General features: G+C 46.8%; 1 protein-coding gene across 2 annotated transcripts in view; it reads left to right on the forward strand.

Annotated features, from left to right (window-relative positions):
• The window catches only part of LOC119575411 (spermatogenesis-associated protein 13-like), a 157636-nt gene that overhangs the window by 10571 nt on the left and 127312 nt on the right, over positions 1-19753 (forward strand). For both annotated transcript variants that reach the window (XM_037923011.1, XM_037923012.1), the window contains exon 3: positions 14933-15116. In XM_037923011.1, coding sequence (XP_037778939.1) covers positions 14933-15116 — 184 coding nt within the window. The remainder of the gene's footprint in view (positions 1-14932; positions 15117-19753) is intronic.

Raw genomic sequence — 19753 nt, forward strand, 5'->3', positions numbered from 1 at the left:
AAAAGGGATCAAATATAGCAAAGGTCAGATATGTAGGGAGAGGAGAGTGAATACGTGATCTCGAAAGGTCATAAGGGGGCAGGGAGAGAAAAGGACACCCACGCATACACGCAAGCGGACACACACACGCAAGCGGACACAAGCGGACACACGCACACACACTCACACACACACACTCCCAAAACACAAACAACCATACAAAACCACATACAAATAAAGCGAGAGCTAGAGAGAGAGTTTTCGTCATATATTATAAGCTAAGAGTTGTGTTTCTGCCGAGTCATTACAGGTCTTTGGAGTCAAGAGGTAGGCTGTGGCAGGCCGTGTGAAGGTCAGGAAGGAAATGTTTGTTCTCTCCGAGCGGTGTTTACCTGGCCCCGCTTCCCAACACCCTCGCTAAACCTCACCTCTCTGTGTTTACTCTGGATGCTGATGACTGTTGTCTTTCACCATTAAATAGATTTGAAAAGAAAGAAAATGTTGATTCATTTATTTTCGTTCATTTATTATCTATCTATCTATCTATCTATCTATATATATATATATATATATATATATATATATATATATATATATATATATATGTATGTATATTGAATTGTCTTTATTATGATTACCTTTTTGGGAGAGAACGAGGGTTTAAGAAATTGGAAATGTGTCAGAATTATTGTTTAGTTTTGTCGGTAAGTAGGTCATAGTTTACGCTTTTCATTGACACATTTTTTTTACAAGAAAAAAATGAAAACGGCAACATTTCCGCGCATGTTCAATATCTTCCTCGAACAGTGTAACGTAGTCTCCCCAAGGTCACCTTTTGATGGCGCTTGACCCCAAAAAACGGAAAAAAAACTAATATGCAAATTATAAGGGCACGTGTTTCCTGTCAGTGTTGAGACCCAGTGTTTGCGGTGAAGGAGATGGGAGATGACGTCATAGCTTCTCCTTGTATCCAATGTATACTCCTTATTGTGCTGCTCGTTCGGTCGCGTAGTATCCGGCGCTGGCAGCGGTGGGATTCATTTTTTTTTTTAAAGGAACGTATCTGCGTTAAAAAAAAATGGAACTGTTCCTGTAAATCAACACCCTTTAATCAGTGAACGAACAGTACCCAGCCGTCGCGAGTGCATAAAAAAATAACAAATGAAATGGCGAATGCGTAACAAACCAGCGTCTATCTAGGACTTCCACGGACTTCGTAACAAATGCGGTGCTCAACTTTGGCCGCGGAAGTCACGCATGGGTTGCAAGTCAGCTGGAGATGTTGGCCAAGATGAAGGCCGTCGGTGTCACGTATCTGAACGAAGGGGGCGAAGGAGGGGAGGGGGTCATGTGACCGGGATCAGCAGTCGCCTGATACTTCCTCTCTACCTGCGCCTTCTTCAGATCAGGTACCTGCAGGTGTGAGGGGGAGGGGGTAGGGGAGAGGGGAGGGGTATAGGAGAAGCCTAATTTCCGCTGAACTAAGCTTGTTGTGTTGTTTGTTTTGCGGTGAAGTTTTGATGGAAGACGTATAATGTGGAAATTTAATATATAAGTGTTTCCCATGACCTTTGCCGAGGAAAGTCCGTTGCAGAATGGCACATCCTCCCCTTTGTGACGAGTTATTCTAAGGTTAGCGAACACGGCCACGAAGCGAACACCACCTATTTTGAGCCATCGGATTACGGTTGAAGGTTAATGACATTTCCTGTGCGTTACTCGATCCTTCCTCTTCTTTATGGGACACATTAGAGCTTATCATCGCTTCCATGTGAAGGACATGCTCACGTACACGTACAAGCACGCGCGCTCGCGCGCGCACACACACACACACACACACACACACACACACACACACACACACACACACACACACACACACACACACACACACACACACACACACACACACACACGCACACACACACACACACACCAATATCTCTACTTATTTAATTAAAAAACAACTTTGGCTCCCGTGAATACTAAACTGGAAAATGCTGGTCAGGAAGACTGATTAAGATTCTCCGGGCGTCCCATGAGTCAGCAGCGTGTCGCATCGTACTGCCATTGGGTGCATTTCTTTTCCTTTGCATACTGAAAAGTTACAAAGAAGTTACTAAATGTCAAGTCTGTTTGTATCCGACGCTTTGAAATCCACTTTGCCGATTGCAGTTTTCAACAACAATGAACAGCCTTGGATCGTCACGTCATTTTCATTCCGATAAGAAAGCTGGATCAGCCTCAAAATCTTTCCCGTGTATACCGTTCAGTTTTATTTGTCTTTCCTTTGATCAATACCCGACGTTCCCTTTGCAATCCTCTCTGCAGACGCCAAGGGAATCCGAGACTAAGTAACAGAGTGAATTCTTGAGTTGGCTGACATGCGGTGGTTTATTAACTTTAAAAACACATCTGGGTCGGATATTATGTAGTATTTGCTTTTTCGCGAACGAATTAAGTGCGGTCACGATGTAGAAAAAGATCGTCACATTCTATAAATAGACAGTGGAGATTTTGATCCTCATTGCGCAGTAATACAAACTCGCTTCGTGATAAAGGGTGAATATTCAAAACAGTTTCTCGACTAGGAAACTGCGCGACGAGTACCACATACACTCTGGAATTCCGCCGATATGTGGGCTAGATGCTCCGACGCAGAAATTCGCACCAGTTCCCTCGTATTTAAAACCAGAATGCGATTTTCCTCCGAGGCGGATCCGAGGTCGTTAATGGTATCGTGAGCCATTGGACTTCTCTCTCGCCTTGTTTACCCGGCGTCGAATCTCTAGGGCGTGACTCACCGGTCTTCGTCAGCGTTTAATCGTCAGCTGGGTATCGGTGTCACGTCTTGGCCCGAGATGTTGATTTGGACTTTTTTTAAAGTCTAATGCTTCTCTTGGGCGAAAGATTATTAGTTATTGGATGTGATTTCGAAAGAGGATGCAGGATGGAGGGTTGCTGCGTTCTGTGGGGCGTTCGTATTTTGTGGTATTATCCTCATTATAAATACAGTCCTTACGATAAGAGAGTAAAGAATATTTCTATTTTTGGATGAAGGTCGTCTTTGCAGAACTGAATGACTTTTATACGTATGTATGAACCATTACACGATTTTCCTTGAAAGATCATTTTTTTGAAGATCTCTTCTTGGCATTCAAGTAAAGTGCGTTATTCAGTTGAGAAGGTTGAAGATGGTATCCTACCTTGTCAGCGTAATCTGATATCCTGACGAAGTTTGAGTCGGTTGTTGCCGAGTGTCAGTCATACTGTGGTGTAACTGTTAGTATTTAAACTGATTTTGTGCCCTTGAAGCAGCATGTGTGTGTGTGTGTGTGTGTGTGTGTGTGTGTGTGTGTGTGTGTGTGTGTGTGTGTGTGTGTCAATCTGTCTACCAGTTTATCTTTTGCTTTGAAAGCGTTTGTTTATATATGTGATTGTGCAGACGCGGAGAGAGGGCCTGGGGACCACGAGTCACCCGAATCAACCGCAGCCGTAAAATAATAAATCCTCTCCAGAATCCCTCACGCAACATCAAGACGACGTGTAATTTCCCCGCTGCAAGGAAAAAAAAAGCAAGAGCGGATCAGAGAACGTTAAAGGTTATTGTTGGCCGTTTGTAAGTGGAATGTCCGTTGAAGTACAGTTGACAACGTGGAGACGAGCACGGCGGTGTTGCCACTGCTGCCGGCGAGCGTCATGGCGGCAATTGTCGGGGATTAACGTCGACAGACTGAAGGCGAGGGAGGGAAGAGTGTCAGGGGTTGCAGGAGATAACGATATTATTTATAGATTCAAAAGGGAGAGGGAGGGGGAAGAGAGTAGGAGACAGGGAGGGGAGGCAGAGGGAGCGAGGGTGGGGGAAGGGATGAGGACAGGAGGGGGGGGGGGAGATGAGGGAGACAGGAAAGACAGGGAAAAAAAGACACAGAGATTGTTGATGGAAAATTGCACCTCCAGCAAGGAACCCTATAAGAAAACAATCCTGTTAGATCCAGACAAACTTCAAAGCACAAACCAGCACATGGGAGCAAAAACAGAGAAAAGAAAAAGAAGAAAATGAAACCCCAAAGGGATTCAACCGGAAAACGAAATAAAGGAGCCGACATTAAATTGCAAAACAAGTGAAGGGGGAAAAGGGAAACAGGGCCCAGAAGTGACTTAAAAGGAGAAGGGGCGATATCCTCCTGACAGCGGCGGTGATGCACGGCAGAGCTAAACAATAGGGCCCGACGATGCATGTGGTGCAGAGGTGAGGAATGAGGCGTCGCAGGAGGTGGACGGCGGGGGAGGGGGGGGGGTTGAAATCGCCCCGTAATCCTCAAGGGCGTTAGAAAGGGGGAAGGCGAAGGATTGGAGCATTGATCGCCGCTTTCGTCATGTCGTGATGTTGGGAGAGATAGCAGAAGCTGGACGGAATGAGGGATCGGGGGAGCAGAGGATGGCAAAGGCATTAGCGATTGATTAGCAAACGGACATGTGGTTGGAGGTTAGACAGGCCCAGGACCATGATATTCAGGTAAAAGAAAAAGAAAAGAAAAAAGAAACAGAAATAGACACATACATACACACACATAAGAAACAGATAAACAGACACTGATTGATATCTTATCCTACATGAGTAAAAGTAAACGAAAACGAGGAACAAGCGAACTACACATGAAGGGAACGATATTTGCAACTATGCAACTGTTTCAGATCTGCTTTTAATTATGACCGAGGGATTTTCGATGCCCTTCTCTCTCTGCTGGAATATTACTTTAGCTTTAAAATGATGATTGCGATAGATTATTTAGATGCAATAGATACCTCGCTTCGATTGTTATTTTATCTTTATCTCTATATCTATCTTATATCCTAAATATCTTTATCAATTGAAAGAGGAGACAAAATGATAGAAAATGTATTTAAAGTATTCTGGAATTATTAAAGGCGAAGAGGAGCACGCGAAAGTGCAAAGATCGAGCCCCGTGTTATAGACTGCTGTTTGTTCTCCGACTTGCCTCGTGGCGGGCGATGACTAATTGGACCTCATGTCGGCACTGCGAGAAGATCGACGACTTTGTAGATAATCCTATCCCATAGTGGCGATGACCTTTCCTGTCGTCGCAAAGTAGGAAATGTAAAGGTTCCTCCTCTCTCTGTGTCTCTCTCTCTCTATCTGTCTCTCTCTCTCTCTCTCTCTCTCTCTCTCTCTCTCTCTCTCTCTCTCTCTCTCTCTCTCTCTCTCTCTCTCTCTCTCTCTCTCTCTCTCTCTCTCTTGCTGACCTGCATTCAAATCCCTCGTCGCCAGTGGATGGTAATCCCGGTCATTCCTTGCACACAGGGGGTCATTTAAAAAGTAAAATGAAACAAAGTATGTCACACCAAGAATATCCTTTGTAACAAATGGAATCAAACTAAACCTTAAGCCTTTAAACCTCTCTCTCTCTGTCTGAGGTTTCTTTATTTCCTCCTTTTCCCCATCCAATCTACTTCCTCCTTCCTTCTCTCTCTCTCTCTCTCTCTCTCTCTCTCTCTCTCTCTCTCTCTCTCTCTCTCTCTCTCTCTCTCTCTCTCTCTCTCTCTCTCTCTCTCTCTCTCTCTCTCCCCTCTCCCTCTCCCTCTCCCTCTCCTTCTCCTTCTCCCTCCCTCCCTCCCTCCCTCCCTCCCTCCCTCCGTCGCTTTCCCTGTCGCACCCTTCCCCATCCAGTGATATCTCTGCCTCCACTTCTTTCAATCTATCTTGCGGGTCGCCATTGCATAAGCCTCTTAGATGACATGGACTTCACAGCCTCAAAGGGGAAGACATCCGCACGGCTTTTTAGCAAGACGATGTCGCAACTCGTCAAGGCTGTCATTAATCCGCCTCCGTGAACTACTTGGCTGATATGATTATTATACAGCGACCTTGGCATGATTCGGGCATTGTTCGTTGTGGATGGGGAGTCGTCATTTTCCGTTTACCACATATTAAACAGATAAGGCTTTTTGTATCGCCGTTGGGGTGGAAGACTGGTCCTTTTTTTTATTCCGGGTCTTTTAGTCTTTGTTTCGCTATTCCGTGTCGAGTCATTGAAGGCTACGGCGTACTATAGATTCTGCGCTTGTTCAGACACGCCCTTCACTTCTCTCATATCTGCGTGTTTGTTGCCTTTCGAATCCATAACACGTGAAATGAACTTCAACAACACAGTAATATCAACATAGAAGGCTATGTAAGTTTGACGATTTTTATACACACGCGCGCACACACACACACACACACACACACACACACACACACACACACACACACACACACACACACACACACACACACACACACACACACACACACACACACACACACACACACACACACACACACACACACACACACACGAGCATCACACTGTAAGTATGAAGCTTTTTTTAAGAATACATAAAGTAAGCGTGACGTCTTTTTAAGAATTCGTAGTATAAGCATATGACGTTGCGTTAGTACGGCGCCCTTTAAGAGCACCTCTTCGAAGCAGCCCACAAGGCCGTCGGATTTATGAAGGCAAAACGAGGAAGCAACGCGTAGGCGTGTGCAGCGGCCGAGACACGAGGCGCTGACGTCAGCAACAATGGCCGCATCGCAGCCGCAAGGACATAGGCCTCCTTTGAGAATCGGGGAGATGAATAGCCAGCTCCCGCGTTACGCACGGAGCCTTGGGTTGTTATGCAATCCGTCTCGTTCATTAGCTAGCAGGATTCTTCAGCTGAACTCCTATCCAGGATAAAAGGAAATGGGTAGCAAGTACGAAGTTGGTCTTTTTAGCACTTAATAATTTTTTTATTGCTTTATTGTACATGAAGGTAGTATTGGGCCTATTGTATTTGTAGTGAAGTACATGTGGTATCAATTATGAATGTTTGATAATGAGAGGTGTCTTCCAGCGCTCGCCTTGCGACCTTGATACCTCGGTGACGGCTGCGAAGAATGTGTCAAGTTGGCGAGAAAGGTGACACGGCGGTTTTGCGGCGAGGATAGTGTCATGCTGCGGATGGTGCCGAAAATAGGGTTGCAAGGATAATGGTAGTCGGTAGCTCGTCTGAAAAAAAAACAGTAAAGAAACCTGGATTAAGGAGCTGATAACCGGAATCGAAATAGTGGGAACATGGTTGCTGTGGACTCAGATGTGGTACGTTAGGATAATGACATCGGTGGTAATGATATTAAATTTCACCTGTGTGTAGACCTATGCCGAGTATGATATATCTTAAGATTCGAAAAATAGAAAAATGTAACTTCCCAGAAACTGGACCTTCTTAGCGAGAAAGGATTACGGACCGCGAGGAGCACGAAGGGGCCAGGGAGATTTCAAAGGCAGGACGCGGGCGCCCAAATCCTCTCTCAGACGCCGGCGGCCGCGGGAGAAAGGGAAGCGGGAGAGCATGGTCAGGCGCCGTCGCCCTATGAAAGTCCGCGTCGCCCGGCAGAGAGGAGCCTTAGCAACGCCCAGAAATAGCATCAGCCGTGAATATTCATCGGTGCGTTCCCGTTTCTTGGCATATTGACGGACGCGGGGATTCCGTGCGCGCGAGGCTGCCCCGTCCTAAGGAACACGGAAAGTACTTTCTCACTGTCTCGACCCGCCCGTGAGGTGTCTGGCGTCTGCCTGCCCCACAGCGAGCGTTTTGGAGATTATTTTTAATTTTGTGAGGGTTAGTTCCGAGCGTAAACAAGACACCATCCTAGACAATGGTATTCCTTTTTCTACGTATTCCGGCAATTATCATTAAGCTGCGATTCGCATGATAAGCGTTACTGAGCCAAGGCACGAAGCAAGAAAAATGGCCAGAAGACAGCAAAATAATAAAGACTCGGAAATACGTGGGACATAATGCTGGTCAAGGCTGGGGCGAGGGAGGTCAAGGGAGGAGAGCTATAAAATTACCCCCGGTGACTCTTTTTTCTAATTTTGAATTTCTTTGAGTGACCTTAAACGCCCGCGCTTAGCTTGAGTTTTATGCGTGTGGGTGAGAATCTGTAGGTGGCGCTACATATGTTGCTTTCCCCTTGATTGATGGCCGTCGCACCTTAAAAGAGGAATTCCCATCATCACCTCGAGGTCACCGCATCGCGACTCGGCTCGGTTGCAAAGCCTATCAGTTCCCGGAGGTTGATATCACGTGATGGGGGCAACAGATGGTATCCCCTGCACCGAGGAGACAGCTTCCACCCGTGGGTCCTGGCCGGGGTTGCACCACAGGTTGCAAGGCTGGGCTAAAAATAGAAAGGTGGGGGTTCAGTCGGCACAAGGTTATCGCCAGGAAAGGCACATAAGGGTTTCGGTAAGGTCAGGCGGGTGACGCAGGCGGCGGCGGGGGCTTAGCGAGGAGTCATCGCGGCTGCTGGGAACTTCTCGGAAATGCACGAAGGCGGGAACACAGGAAGACTTGCGGTCATTTGTGAGCGCGGGAAGACATGATCTGCGGCGGCCGTTAATAGGGCTCAGCTGAAAGCTCTTCTCGAAACTCAAGTGTCCCAAGCCTTTGTTCGCATTGCCTCAGATTGGGCAGCGGCGGGGCGGGGCGCCGGGGGAGGGACCAAGGATGAGCGGTCGCGCAAGCACAGCTGACGATTTCATTTTCCGGGAAGCTTGACACAAATTTAATTCACGGCGGTAATATGTGGAGAGTGAGAGTGGAAGACAGCCGGCCACCCAGCGGAGACAATCACAGGGGGAGATCACGGCGACTTTGAACCCCAAGCCTCGACTCGCGCCTCTTGACAGGGCCAATGGAAGGGTAATTTTTGTGTTAGGAAGTCCCCCGTCCCTGGCTCCGCGCCCACGTGTGCTCGCCTGCGTCGTGAGGGAAGCCGTGAGGGTCGCTGGGCTTCCTGCATCGGGTTTGGTCGCGAGAGGGCGTAGCGGGGGGGGGGGGGGGTCACGTGTGTCTGTTTGAGTTTTAGATATTCTCTGGGGAAAGGTTGCCCCTCATGACGGAATTGCAGATGTAGGTTATGCAAGGTATGTGAAAGATGACTCCATCGAATATCATAGTGGTGAAATAACTGTTACTGCTAATAACATAATCGCTACAGTTCCACCACAGTGATAATACATTCGTACTTACATTTCATGGATGATTTAAAACATTTCTTACATATTAGGCTCAATACTTCTTTATTTAAGACCTATTTATCTTATCAGGTAAAAGGTCATTTGGAAAAAAAGAAGTTCGTAACTCCTACCCCTCAGCCACACACAATCCACATATTTCCCAGTCCTTTTTTGTTTCCTTTTGTTAGTGTTCGATCTCTAAAGTTCATTTTTCGTCTACAAGTGCAATTGCAAAGCTCAATTTCTGTAAAATCCTGCCGTTGAATGGAAACTGCGAGTGACCTGCTGGCTTCTGTGGCGTGCATTTCTGAAATAAGCTCTTCAGCCTCGCTCTGAGAACCGGAACACGCGCGGCCCGCGGGGGAATGGGCGAGCGGAGTGCGCAGGAAAGGTGGAGAAAGAGGACAGATGGCGAAGTGGGAAAGGTGGAGAAAGAGGACAGATGGCGAAGTGGGAAAGGTGGAGAAAGAGGACAGATGGCGAAGTGGGAAAGGTGGAGAAAGAGGACAGATGGCGAAGTGGGAAAGGTGGAGAAAGAGGACAGATGGCGAAGTGGGAAAGGTGGAGAAACAGGACAGATGGCGAAGTGGGAAAGGTGGAGAAAGAGGACAGATGGCGAAGTGGGAAAGGTGGAGAAACAGGACAGATGGCGAAGTGGGAAAGGTGGAGAAATGACAAACGGAGATATAGGAAAGGTCTAGAAAGAGGACAAAGAGAGAAAGAGGACAGACGGAGGAATGGGGAAGATGGAGAAAGATCCAACAATAATACAAAAGAAGAAAAAAAAGAGAAATGCTGCAAAAGGAGAAACAGTACTAATGAAGAAATAAGATAAAGGGAGAAATGGGAAAGATTGAGAAATAGGAAAGGTGGGGAAAGAGAACAAAGGAAGAAAGAGGACACACAAATAAGACAAAAGGAGGAATAGGAAAGAAGAGAGATGCTACAAAAGGAGACATAGTACTTATGAAGAAATAGGATAAATGGAGAAATAGAACGAACTCAATATGCGTCTTGACACTGACGTAATGAGCCCACTTGCTGCGGCTGCTGAGGACGGGGGGGGGGGGCAAGGGGAGGGGGGGGAAGAGACAAATTGTATATATTATTAGGAATATATGTCTGCATTGTGTGTGTGTGTGCGTGTGTGTGTGTGTGTCTGTGTCTGTGTCTGTGTCTGTGTCTGTGCCTGTGTCTGTGTCTGTGTGCGTGCCTGTATTGCTTTTGTTCATGTAAAGATAAAGAAAGGAGAAGAAATTAAGAATATGAGATGTGAGAATGTGAAATTTACCTTCAGAAATTGCAAAGCAGTTATGCAATTGCAGTCATCAGGCGCACGGCATTGTATTTCATGGGCCTCAATTATTTCCATTCCATCTCGAGGATTGCCATTACCAAGCAGGTCTCGCTCGTTTCAGCTGAAAACGAGGCCGATCGATCCCGCAGTGACTTGACCTTTCAATCCTAAACGCAAGTCCTCGGCGCGCCTTAGGATAAGGAGGGAGAGGAAGAGGAAGAGGGAGAGAAAGAGAGGGAAAGGGAGGGGAAGAGGGAAAGGGAGAGGGAGAGGAAGAGGAAGAGGGAGAAAGAGAGAGGGAGAGAGAGAGAGAAAGGGAGAGGGAGAGATGGGCACCGTTCTCGCTGCGACGCTTGAGTGCTCCAATCCATATTTTGCCTCACTTTCGCGTTCTTCTTTGCCTCCTTTCTCTTTCTTTTTATCCATTTCTTCTTTTCGTTCTCTTATGTGTTTCTTTTCCTCTTTTTTCTTTCTCTTTTATTTCTCGCTTTTTCTTCTCCCTTGCTCCTTTTCTCACTCATTCTCACTATTTTCCTTTTCTCTCTCTTTTTCTTTCTCTATTTTGCTCTTTTCCTCGCTTTTTCTTTTCTTTTCTCATTTTCCTCTTTCTCTATCTTTCTCTCTCTCTCTCTCTCTCTCTCTCTCTCTCTCTCTCTCTCTCTCTCTCTCTCTCTCTCTCTCTCTCTCTCTCTCTCTCTCTCTCTCTCTCTCTCTCTCTCTCTCTCTCTCTCTCTCTCCTCCCCCTCTTCTCCTCTCTCTCTCCCTCCTCCCTCCCTCCCTCCCTCCCTCCCTCCCTCCCTCCCTCCCTCCCTCCCGCTCTCTCTCCCTTTCTCCCTGTCTCTCCCTCCTCCTCACCTCCTCCCCATCTCTCTTCACCTTCTTTTCTTCTTTCCTTTTTTCCATCTTTCCTTCCTTCCCTTCTTCTTTCTCTCCTGTACTTCTGAACTTCTCTTAGAATCATGAATAACGTCTCGAACAAAACAAAGGGCGCTCCTCGTCCGTTCCCACGGGATCGCTAAATGAGTCCGGGTTAATTGATCTGACCTGAACGCCGGCGAGGAAATGTTCTAAGGACTTCATACTCCCTCGGTCGAAATTAAGACGATTGTGCCTAATGACCGGGATCCGTAAGGACTAGAATCCCGTCTTATAGAAAGGATTTGGGCCGCGGCTTCGACGATGCCCTCTCGATCTCGCACGCGGCGGAAGCGCAATAAGAAAAAAGAAAAAAAAAAACATTGAATTATTTTTTATGAGAGATGATTATTGAGTCGTTAATTTCATCCTGCAATATGACTTTATGACCCTTTTGATTTTTTATTTCTACAACGTGTATCTTTCGTGAGAGATAACGTAAACCTCAAGTCATTAAACATCCATTATCGACAGAATAGGTTTAGGTATGTAGAATGCTGGTGCTGGTAAGGGGGTACCGAGCCTAATTATAACCATTATATTTAATGTTTGTATGGAATCTACCTCTGGCTAAGGTTAATGAGGTTGGTAAATGGCCCAATTTAGAGTTCTTATATATAGAGTCAAAATAGTATTGTGCTGAATATTGATTATCACTGCGAAATGAGTGACATATTGTTGATGCCGCGGCGTCTGGGACCTTGGCTAATTACTGCGGGAAAGAAAGGTAAGAAAATCATCACAAAAGGATCTTGTCCCTTATGCCCAAGCTTGATTACGTCATTCTGTTGGTTCCAAAGGTTTCTCCTGTCCCTCGCCCGTAATCAAGGATACCAAGGGAAAATAACCCTTGTTAAGCCAGGGGATAGAGGCGGTGGAGCCTTGCAGGTGCGTCGGGATCCCAAAACTTCTAAAAACGGCCCCGCGATAGTCAAGGGAATTATCTTTGCAAAGCTTTTGATGCTCGCTGTTGTGAATTCATGTTGCCGTTCACGTTATTCAAGTCGAAAATTGTTATGCCTTGAATATACGTGGCTGAGCCTTTTTTTCTCTCTTCTTCGTGCTTTATGTTGAAATTTGGCTGAAAGTTTTTACTTATGCGTATTATTGTTAAGGAAGGAGGCACTGGACGCGCGTAAATCAACAAGGATGCTGAATATATATAAACACCCTAAGCGTTTTATTTGTTTCTGTTTGATAAAATAACCAGATCTCGGAGACCAGTGTGTATCGTATTTGTATAAGACGTCGCAGTCAGATTGATAGTTTTAATTTAATTCACCAGAAAGGTTTGGCGGTTTGCCTTTGTCCATTGATATCTTAAAAGGTAAAAAAAAAAAAAATAAAAGTAAAAAAAAATATAATGAAATTCCCAAGATATGTAGCCAGGACCCTTTATTTCTAAGACCGTGGTATATATTAGTGCACCTGTCTCATGATAATAACAGAATTTCTAGCCATCCAATTAATTTTCGACTCACCTGTTTAATCCAAACCAATCAAGGCGACCTGTTTTCCGTGTCATCATGCGGCATTTTTTGTGACATTTTTTTCAATTTTCTATTCATATTATTTTCCCCTGCTATGGGCTGGGAAGTTCACCTTGGTAAAAGAAAATAAAAACTGGATAGAGTGGCATGTCATTCTGCCACGAGCGAGGAAAAAAGGTACTTCGATCCTTCATTGCTGTATTATATATATATATATATATATATATATATATATATATATATATATATATATATATATATGTATGTATGTATGTATGTATTTTTTTTATCGTGATAGTGTACGTATCTTGCATTATTCACTTAATTTATTTTCCAATACCAGACTTTTTCATTTGTATTCTTTGAAAAGTGCTTATTGTAACATATACGAAAGACAGAAAGATAGAAAAAACTTGGGAAGACAAGAAACGAATTTTCTGCTTCACTGTGACATTTTTTTCTTCCTCTTTCAAGGATTTGCAAGGTCGTTCATAGCTTTAAAAAAAACGGAGGCCATTAATTGTTTCTGATTTTTATTCTGGGATGAAACGTTGTAATAAAGGGTTGGATTGTACTACAGGCTTGGGTGGATGTGATGTCGCCCGTGTTGGTTTTCAGTGCGTGTTGTTGCAAGGATGTTGCAGGTTATTTCGCATGTATCATTGCAGCTTTATATTTTCTTTCATTCATATATTTTTTCCCCTCTTTATTTGCTTCTCTCTCTCTTCGTTATTCGTAGTTCATATGCTATTACTCGTCATTATAAATTTCTTTTTTATTTTTCTCTCCTTTGCTTCTCTACACAGTTCCCCGCTTCCCTCCTCCCGTCCGTTTGCTTTTTACAACATCTCTTTTCTTCTTCTATTTAGCCTTTAATTCCACATCCTCGAGGCCCTCTCCTCGTTCTTCCCTCTGTTCCCTCCCCCTTGAACTCTGACCCGCAAATGTCCCCTGCATTTCTTCCCCTCCGCCTCTCTCCCCTTTTCGCCTTTCTTCTTTTTAATGTCATTTCTTCCTTTCTCTTCTTTCCCTCCTTCCCGCCTTTCCCTTTTCCCTTTTTCTTTTCTTCCTCCTCCTTTATTTCTCCCCCCCTCTTCTCTGTCTCTTCCTATCCCTCTCTGTCTTGCCGTTCTCTGTTGTCTGTATCTTAGTCCTCCTTCTCCCTTCCTCCTCCTTCTTCGCCTTCCCTCTCCTTCTCCCTTCTCCTGTATCTCCTCCTCCTCCCCCTCTCCTTCTCTCTCCTCATCTCTCCTCCTTCATATCCCTCCCTTTCCCTCTCCTTCTCCCTCACCTCTCCCTCTCCTTCTCCCTCACCTCTCCCTCTCTCCCTCTCCTTTCCCTCTCCTCTCTCCTTCTCCCTCTCATCCCTCCCTCTCCCTCTCCTCTCTCCCTGGCGCTGATTCTGTGCAGAACCGTGTGTCTGGCCGGCGTTGAGTCCATGTAGCTGTAATCTAACGTCTGGTGCGGTTTATCACTGTAATTTCAACTTCCCGGTGGGAGCGATGGGGTTACAAGTGGTAGGGGAGGAAGAGAACAATGGTTGGAGGAGGGAGAACAAGCGGTGGGGAGAGGAGCAGCATAGGGCGATGGGGAGCAAAGGAAATGGGGGAGGAATGTCCAGGTTATTCTGCATTTTTTTGGCTGTGTCTCGCACGCAAAACCTAGGCAACGCCTTCATACCTTGCCCTCTCCTCCTTCTCCTTCTTCTTTTTCTTCTTCTTCTACAGCTCCCCCTCCTCCTCCTTCCCCATCTACCCCCTCCCCTTCCTCCTCCTCTCCTTCCTCCTCCTCCCCTTCCTCTTCCTCCCCCTCCTCCCTCTCCTCTTCCTCCTCCTCCTCCTATTCCTCCTCCTCGCACGTGTTTCCAGATCAGTGAGTCCTTTCAAGGTCAGCTAAACATAGGTCCTGGAGTCAGTTTATTGCTCGGGAGTTCTGCAGAAAGTATTCTGGTGAACTCGTGACTGCATTTTTAAGGTGTTATTCACTCAAGGAAAGTTCTGTCGCGGATATTTTTTTTATATATATATCACTCAGTATGCTTTCTCTTCCAGGCAATTTTCACTATCCAAGGTTTACTCGTTGATCATCGTATGTCCAAGAATAAGTTATTAATTCCTCATCCAATCAACACCACGTTCATCGACCTTCCTCCTAACCCGTGTCCTCTCTGTTTCCAGCGTGATCTTCCCGTGGCGGCGCGGAGAGCAGAGCCGCAGCTCCGGCCGCAGCAGCCCTGCTCCGTACGACGCGGGCGGCCACTCCCCCGCCTCGTCGCCCTACGCCTCCCAGTGCCCCTCGGGAGCCCTGCACGAGGAAGCCCACAATGGCCCCTACGACGGCGCGCCCGACCCCAGGCACAAGGTAAGGCCGGGCTCTTGTTGGTGGGGCAAGGGGGAGGGGGGGCAGAGGGATGAGCAAGACAGATTTTCATGCACAGGACACCTTCATGACGTTATTATTGTTATTGATATTTATCATTATTATTATTATTATCATTCATTATGATTTTTTTTTTTTTTTTTTATTATTATTATTATTATTCAGAGTTTTATTAGAAAATGTCGTCTTGTAATTGTCTGCAGAGGAAATTAGCTCATTATCCTTATTATGTACTCGAGGTTTTTGTTCCTTTCCTACACATACGGATTTACTATTTCCTCCTATTTTTTAAGATGAGTTACTAGACAAAACGATCTGGTTAACATCAATGTCAAAATCCGAATAACATCAACTGATTATAGCGAGAGCGGAAAGACATGACGGAGCGATATTGATTAAAGGAAAGTTCGAGAGGGATGACGAGGTACAAGTGGAGAGCCTTGTTGGAGTAATTAATTTCCCTCTCGTTGATTGCTTGTTCGAATTAAATAGGCACGGCCGACAGCGCTCGACGTGCCTTGGTTGAGGAGGTTTGCGGTGCCCTCGGAAGCCTCGCGCTCACCGGCCGGCCGTCGCTCATCTTCGTTTTTATTCGATGCGTTCGTAGATATGACTTTTGGTGGCTTCGGGAGTCGTCGATTGGGATTTACCTTATCTACAACACCTCCAACCCCTTCTCACTCTGCCCCCTCCTACCCCCCTTCACTCTGCCATCTGCAACCCCCTCTCACTCTGCCCCCTCCACTCCCCCACGCTTCTCCCTAATCCGTACCTAAACCCTCGCCCACTCTCCGGGCCCCACCGCTACCCCCACCCCCACCCCCACCCCATGTCCACCGCCCCCTCACACACATAAGTCCTCTTTACCCTCTCCAAGGCTTAGACATTTTCGTTGATCATTTATAAGTCTGGGAGACGGTGGCGCCCAACCCCCCCTCCCTCCCTCCCTCCCCCGCTCCCCCGGTCTTACGCCTTGGCCTTTTTCCATAAATCAGTGTTTGCGTCTTTCCCTTCTTGGGCGCGTCTGGTGCACCTCCTTTCGCCGCCTCAACCCGCCTCTCCCCTTTCCCACGTTTCTTTCTCTTCTGCTTTTTCTTTTTTTTTTCTTTGTTCTCCCTCATTCATCCTCGTTTTCTCCCTTTCTCACTTCCTTTTCCTCTCCCTCTTCCTCTTCCTCATCCTCTTCCTTTTCCTTTTCCTCTTCCTCTCCCTCTTCCTCTCCCACCCTCTCTCGCCCTCCCATTCACATACTCTCCCTCTAACTCTCCCGTTTTCTCGCACATCATGATTCTTCCCTTCCTCCCTCTCTCATTCTTCCCTTCCTCTCCCTCACATTCTTCCCTTCCTCTCCCTCACATTCTTCCCTTCCTCTCCCTCTCAGTCTTCCCTTGCTCTCCCTCTCATTCTTCCCTTCCTCTCCCTCTCATTCTTCCTTTCCTCTCCCTCTCATTCTTCCCTTCCTCTCCCTCTCATTCTTCCTTTCCTCTCCCTCTCATTCTTCCCTTGCTCTCCCTCTCATTCTTCCCTCCCCCCTCTCTCATTCTTCCCTTACCTGCCCGTGCATTCTCAGTCAATTTGCTTTCCTTTCTCGGGCGCCATGCACTCGGCCTCTTTCATTATTCATCGTGTCCTTTGATCGTTGTGTTCTTTCATTCTTTTTCATTTCCACCTTTAAGTCGGCTTTTCATGCATTTCTCTTCCTCTTTCTCCCTTAATTCATGTACCCACTGCGCTCTCTTTCGCCTCGGACTCGTACATTTCGTCCATCCCTTCTACGGTGCAGCCCATCATTCTCGTCTCTTCTCTCCTTCTCATCTTCTACTCCCTCGCTCTCACCATTTTCCATTTGGTGTTTGTACCTGAACCCCTATTCTCTTTCGGTGTTGCTGGGAGTGGGCGCAGGAGGAAGGGATGGGGGATGGGATGGGATGGGTAGGTTTGGGATGGGGTGGGTCGGGAGCTGGGTGGGTTTGAGGTGTTGGGGTGGTGGGCCGAGGAGTAGTAAGTGCATGAAAGCAAAGCCGAGGATATGTGTGTTGTGGGTGGGGGGCGGGGGGGGGGGGCTATTCACACATCTGGGCGGTCGGTGCTGCAGGCGTGGCGTGCAAGGCCCTTTTGTGCGAGTAGGACTCCCGAGACGGTCTGTTTAATGGACCTGAAAGGCTGGCACGCTTGGTGACAATTAGAGACATCTTTTTTTCATCCTGAGCAAGGGAGAGGAGTAGATGTGGCCGCGAGAGGAGCGGGCGTTGTGAAGAGATGAATTGTAGATTTTGTTGGAGAGTTTCGTCCTAGTTTTGTTAGTTTTATTGATTTATTTTGAATTAGTTTTGTGAATTGTAGTGGTCTCAGTTTTCTTGTTTTGAATATCGTGGTTTTAATGTTCCCATCCAGTATCAGGAACTTGTACCGTGGTTCCTGTGGTGTTCCCGATGTAGACAAATGCCGGGATGATGACTTGCGATCTCCCTCCCATTCTCTTGCAATACTGAAGCGTGCAGAAGGGTTACGTTACAATGCAGCGTAGCGTCTGGAGAGTCGAGGAAAGGAAAGGGTGCGAGGGAGGGGCGGAGATGACGCCAAAGTTATGGTAATGGTGAAGTTGATCGCATGTGATGGGAGAGAATCCGAGAGCCTCCTCCCGCATACTCCCAATTCCCACATTCTACCGAAGCAGAAGTGTGTCTCCGCTTCACCTCCTGCATGGTCGAAGCCTCAGATCACCCTATTTACGGGTCGTACTGTTTGAATGTCAAGACACGTTTGACTGGGTTCTCAACCGTGACTTTACGTTGTATAAATTAACACCTTCCTTGCTGTTTTTGCTCCACTTACGGCGTCGTGACTATGAACACCCACTTTCGTTTCTCAGTACTGCGGGCTGTGGATTTAGGTGTTCCCGGGGAACCTCCTTTTGTTCCATTGTTACTGCAACGGCGAAGAGTCTTCTTGGTTGACCCATATTTTTTTTTTTTTTTAACAAGGGTGTCATTAAGCAGTCAACACCTCGAAGGCGTTCAAAGCCGTCATTTCCATAGGTAATAACCCAGTACTTAAGCGTCGTGTAAGGGGAAGAGGAAGGGGAGAGCGAGGGAGGGGGAGTAGGAGGAGGAGGAGGGTGTTGGCCACGAGCGGGACGTGGGTGTTGCTCGCCCCGAACGCTGAGGTGTGCCTCGGCCAACCACTCTCCGCCGCGGGCCATAGTTGCACACACACGCACACACCTGGCACGGGGAGGACCAGCAAGGAGAGGAGAAAGCTGTAATAATGACGTTACGTAGGAGAAAGGCCGAGAGAAATACGTAAATCACCGATTAGGGTCCCTGGCGAGGGGTCTGCAGGTGGGAGGTGAGGCGTTATGGCCGTTATTGCGAAAAGTTTCATGACAAACGAGAGCTTGCAAATGAGGGAGGAAAGTCTCGGCGAAACACCTGTTCTTCTTTACGGCACTATTCTGGCGGGGCGAAATGGATCGCGCGATGCGTCTCGATTTGAAAGTATTTTCATACTACCAGTTTTGCAGGTCGCCTGTTCAGCTAAAATGTAACAAGATTTTTTCCTCGCATATGAGTGCGTGTGCGAATAAATGCCAATGGCAAAAGTGTGTATGCAGTATATAACGTCCAGTGACAGCCGCGAGAAACAAGATTGGCGTGGGGCGAGTGTAGCCCTGTCAGAAAATGTAAACACTAGCGATCAGCTGTTGCGTCATCTTTGGCACCTGACTGCGGGTACAAGGCGTGACTCCCACTTTTTCTGACTTTTTTTTTTAATAATCATAAAGATAACGTACCACAATAACTGCTTTGTTAGTTACTGCATTCTTACATTTTTGCCAGAGATTGCAAATTCTACAGTTTTTGCATGTTATTAGTGCAACGTGGAATATCATGTACACTTACCTATGCTACCTCACATGCGGGATTTACAATCAATTAACAGCATGCTGAAGCTGTTCTGTGAATAGATAAACACGTCATTTTCATTCCGTTCAATTTCCCAGAATCAACAGCTTCAGGCTAACTCTGACATTTCCAGCGTCAGGCCATAGGTTCCCGACCCCTCCTCTGCCTGGGCTGACGTCGATCGCCAGCGCTGTTTATTTTCCTCCGCGCCCTCTCTGGCCGCCACATTACGTTTACGAGCCTGCCTGATTTTTGTGTACCTGTTGCGTTAGTGATTCAGCCAGTGGGCACACCTTCCCCATAATGGCAACCCGCTCTTTAAAAGCCCTTCCAACCCCCCTCCGGCCTCACAGTAGCGACCACCTTATTAGAGAGGATACCAACGTGAGCGGGACCGACCGCAAGTACGGGCGCCGCGGGCAGCCGCTACCGCCAACAACCTGAGTGACACTTGCAATTTCACTCGGGGCAGGTGCGGCTCGCTCGACTTGCCGCCTTTTTTCTTCGACTCGTTTGGGCGTTAGAAGTCGAGTTTTATGGTCGGTGGAAAGGCATAATATCCCTGTTGGGGTTTGTTCTTTTTATTCTTTCTCTCCTTCTTCTATACTACGATTTGGGGAGATTGTAGGGAGCAACAGGAAGCCATGCAAGCTGTGGGTTTCATTGTTTCTTTTTCGTTGTGGGTTTTGGGCGTTGATTTCACCGTCGATTTCG

The sequence above is a fragment of the Penaeus monodon genome, chromosome 7, assembly GCF_015228065.2.
Source record: "Penaeus monodon isolate SGIC_2016 chromosome 7, NSTDA_Pmon_1, whole genome shotgun sequence".
Classification (NCBI taxonomy): domain Eukaryota; kingdom Metazoa; phylum Arthropoda; class Malacostraca; order Decapoda; family Penaeidae; genus Penaeus; species Penaeus monodon.